General features: G+C 35.0%; 1 protein-coding gene across 1 annotated transcript; it reads right to left on the bottom strand.

The window, feature by feature from the left end:
• Nucleotides 1–1,434: 1,434 nt before the first annotated feature.
• Nucleotides 1,435–2,361, bottom strand: LOC101670653 (olfactory receptor 4K15-like). The gene has a single exon (XM_004782142.1). It carries the CDS (start codon nt 2,359–2,361, stop codon nt 1,435–1,437), a length of 927 nt encoding a protein of 308 aa, XP_004782199.1.
• Between the last annotated feature and the right edge of the window lie 858 nt (nt 2,362–3,219).

The raw sequence follows: 3,219 nt of genomic DNA, 5'->3' as shown, positions 1-3,219 counted from the left end.
CATATTACATTGTGATCATTAAATATGTTTGGCTTTCTCATTATCATCATAACCATCATCAAATCACACAGTCCTATATTAGTTTATTTTTTAAATTCTATGTTTCACAAAGGAATCAACAAAGCATTGTGGAGTGGTAAAGTCATGAAGGGAAAAATGAGTCAAAAGTAGTTTAAAGCATACTTGGTACTAAATCGTATTCATACTGCTGTTTATTCTACACCCTCTGTTTCAAAAAACATAATTTTTCTTTGGGGAATGGCTTTCCTTTCAAATATTAGAAGTCAGAAATTGGGGAGTTTTATATAATTTCTTCTATTTGCTGATTATGATTGTGCTCGATTCACTTATATGATGCATGACTTTCAGTCTTCTACTTTCAGTCTTCTAAGACTTATTAGTGAAAGAGGTGTTAGACTATAAGAATTAAATATTAAATTTAATAATGAAAGTATAGTCTTCCTTTAAAAAGTCAAGATAATTCTCTATTTTTAGAGAGCCTTGGAAAAATGTATTCTGAATTATGTTTTGTTGGTTGCTATGGATTAGAGAGCATGAATGATGTAGAGATAGGTGATAATATATAGAGCAATGTTGATGAAAACTGCCTACTTATATAGGGAGGATATCCATTTTTATGTGTAGTCTTTGAACTTTGAATGTCAATTCTGAACTTTAATACAGTGATATAGAGGAACACTGTGGGCTCAAGTTTTATTATTTGTAGCACGGTTAATGTAAACTTATGAATCTTACTTGGTTTCTGAGTTCGGATGATGAGTTCTGCAACATAATCTGTTTGCTCTTTGGTCCCTATGTTTGTATACTTTATAGTGAGAGTTCAAATTGCAAAAAAATACCATCCATGCATACAAAAAAAAAGTGCTAATCTATTTAGTTTCTTAGTTCGGATAGAAATAGTTGGAATAGCAAAGAATATAAGTGTGGGTTTTGTATACATTTACAGAGAGAAAGAGACAGAATGAGATTTATAACCAGAAATGGTGAAAACATGGTAAAATTTATGATAATACCTACCTCTCATTTGTGATACCAGGTAAATGATGACTGGATAATAACTGCAAATCAGTCGCTATACTGAAACTTTAAAATGATTTAAATATTTTACATTACTTTAATATTTTGTACATTTTTATATTAAATTTATTAGAAAAAGCATGGATTTGACAGACACATTTTTATAGTTAAAGAAAAGACTTACTATAAATAATTTTAGTCTGAAATAAAAATTATTTCATAAGTAAAAAATAGGAAGTCCAATTCTTTTATCTAAAATTGTTTACTATTAGAAAATGGCAGAAAGAGAAAAAAAAAATGGGTGCTATGATACTTCAGAACCGTAGTTGACAGAGTAAGGTACACTAACCTGGCTTTTATTAGTGTTACTTATCACAAGGAATAGCTGGGAAACTTTCAGAAACACACTTGTCGACTCTTTAGCTTTTTCATTGCTGATATCACCTCCTTGTTTCTTAAGGTATAGATCAGGGGGTTTAAAAGAGGGGTGAAAACAGTATAAAATATGGAGAGAACCTTATCCACTGGAAGACTGCTAAACGGCCAGCCATAAATAAAGATGCAGGGCGCAAAGAAGAGGGTTACCACAGTGATATGGGCAGTCAGGGTGGCCCTTGCCTTGGCCATGCCTGTTGAGGAATGCCGCCGCACGGTAACCAGGATGACTGTGTAGGAGATCAGCAAGAGCACAAAGGAGCTCATGGCTATTAGACCACTGTCTGAAAGCATCAGTACCTCAAGAGTAAAGGTATTGGTGCAGGCAAGTTTGATAACCAAGGGAAGATCACAGAAAAAACTGTCCACTTTATTGGGGCCACAAAACGGAAGGTTTACTGTGAAGATTAACTGACTCACTGAGTGGAAAACCCCAATGAGCCAGGAGCCCACCACAAGGCTTGTGCACTTGCGCAGACTCATAATGGACGCATAGTACAGGGGTCGACATATGGCGACATATCTATCATATGCCATGGCCACAAGGAGCATCATTTCACCAGCAGCAAAGACATGCAGAAAGAATATCTGGGCCATGCAGCCCTCAAAAGAGATGGTCTTGTGCTCCATAAGGAAATCAATAATCATTTTGGGTGTGGCAAAGGTGGAGAGACACACATCAATGAAGGAGAGGTTACTAAGTAGGAAGTACATGGGTGTGTGTAGTGCAGGTTCGGAGATGACAGTGAGCACAATGAGGAGGTTCCCCAGCACAATGGAGAAATAGAAAAGTGTAAAAAACACAAAATAGAACAGTTGTAGCTCTTGAGAACCCGAAAGACCGTGCAATATAAATTCAGTCACTCCTGATTTATTTCCTTGGTCCATGATTTCAAACTTCTGAGATGGGATCAGAAATGTTCCTGTCAAGTGAAATGGAGAAAACATCATCATATTGTGCCAGTGAATGAGCAAAGCTAAGCCTGGGCTACCAGATTCCATTCAGCATACTTATCTATTTAGATCCTCGTAAGCACACAGATAAATGTTATATGCAGTCATTTATTTTGTAATGACTCTCTAACCTTGGCTTTCATCTCTGAATCCCAACCTGATAGTCAAGTTTCAAAACACAAGTTTACATGTCACTTCCATAACTAAAGGCATACTGATAATAGTGTCCTCTCCCTTCCATAGCTTCCATCTCATTTTAAATCACTCCCTATAGGTAATAAAATCAACTTATTTCTGTTTTCCCCTCCTGTTTGTATTTTTGAAAAAATAAACATGTACTTATTAAATAAATAAATCAATAAGTAAAATTCCTGATAAATGGGAAACTTACGGTCTGAGTCATACTGACAGGTTTCAAATGCTATTTCTTATGATTCCTAGTGCTATGACCTTGGGGAAGTTAATTAAACTCTCTGTGCTTTAGTTTTTGCCTCTGTGAATTAGGAGAAATAATAGTATATGCCTGAAAGGATTATTGTAAGGATGAAGAAAACTATAATAGATGAACTACTTAGAACAGTACCTGACCCATGACAGATGTTCAGTAGATGTTAGGTACTATGCCTTGATGAAAATGTTTTCAGGTATAAACTAACATACTACATAAATTATTAAAGTATATACTTGTCCTACTTAAGAGAACAACTACTTCATGTGTGTTGATGGTGTCTGTTTACATGTAAGTGTATGAATATTTGAGTTAATAATTGATATCATACTTTTAGCTTTTTA

The sequence above is a fragment of the Mustela putorius genome, unplaced genomic scaffold (genome assembly GCF_011764305.1).
Source record: "Mustela putorius furo isolate JIRA1106 unplaced genomic scaffold, ASM1176430v1.1 tig00003896_pilon_pilon_pilon, whole genome shotgun sequence".
Taxonomy (NCBI): Eukaryota; Metazoa; Chordata; class Mammalia; order Carnivora; family Mustelidae; genus Mustela; species Mustela putorius.
Note: the sequence above shows the minus strand (reverse complement) of the source record. Positions and strands in the feature narration are given on the sequence as shown.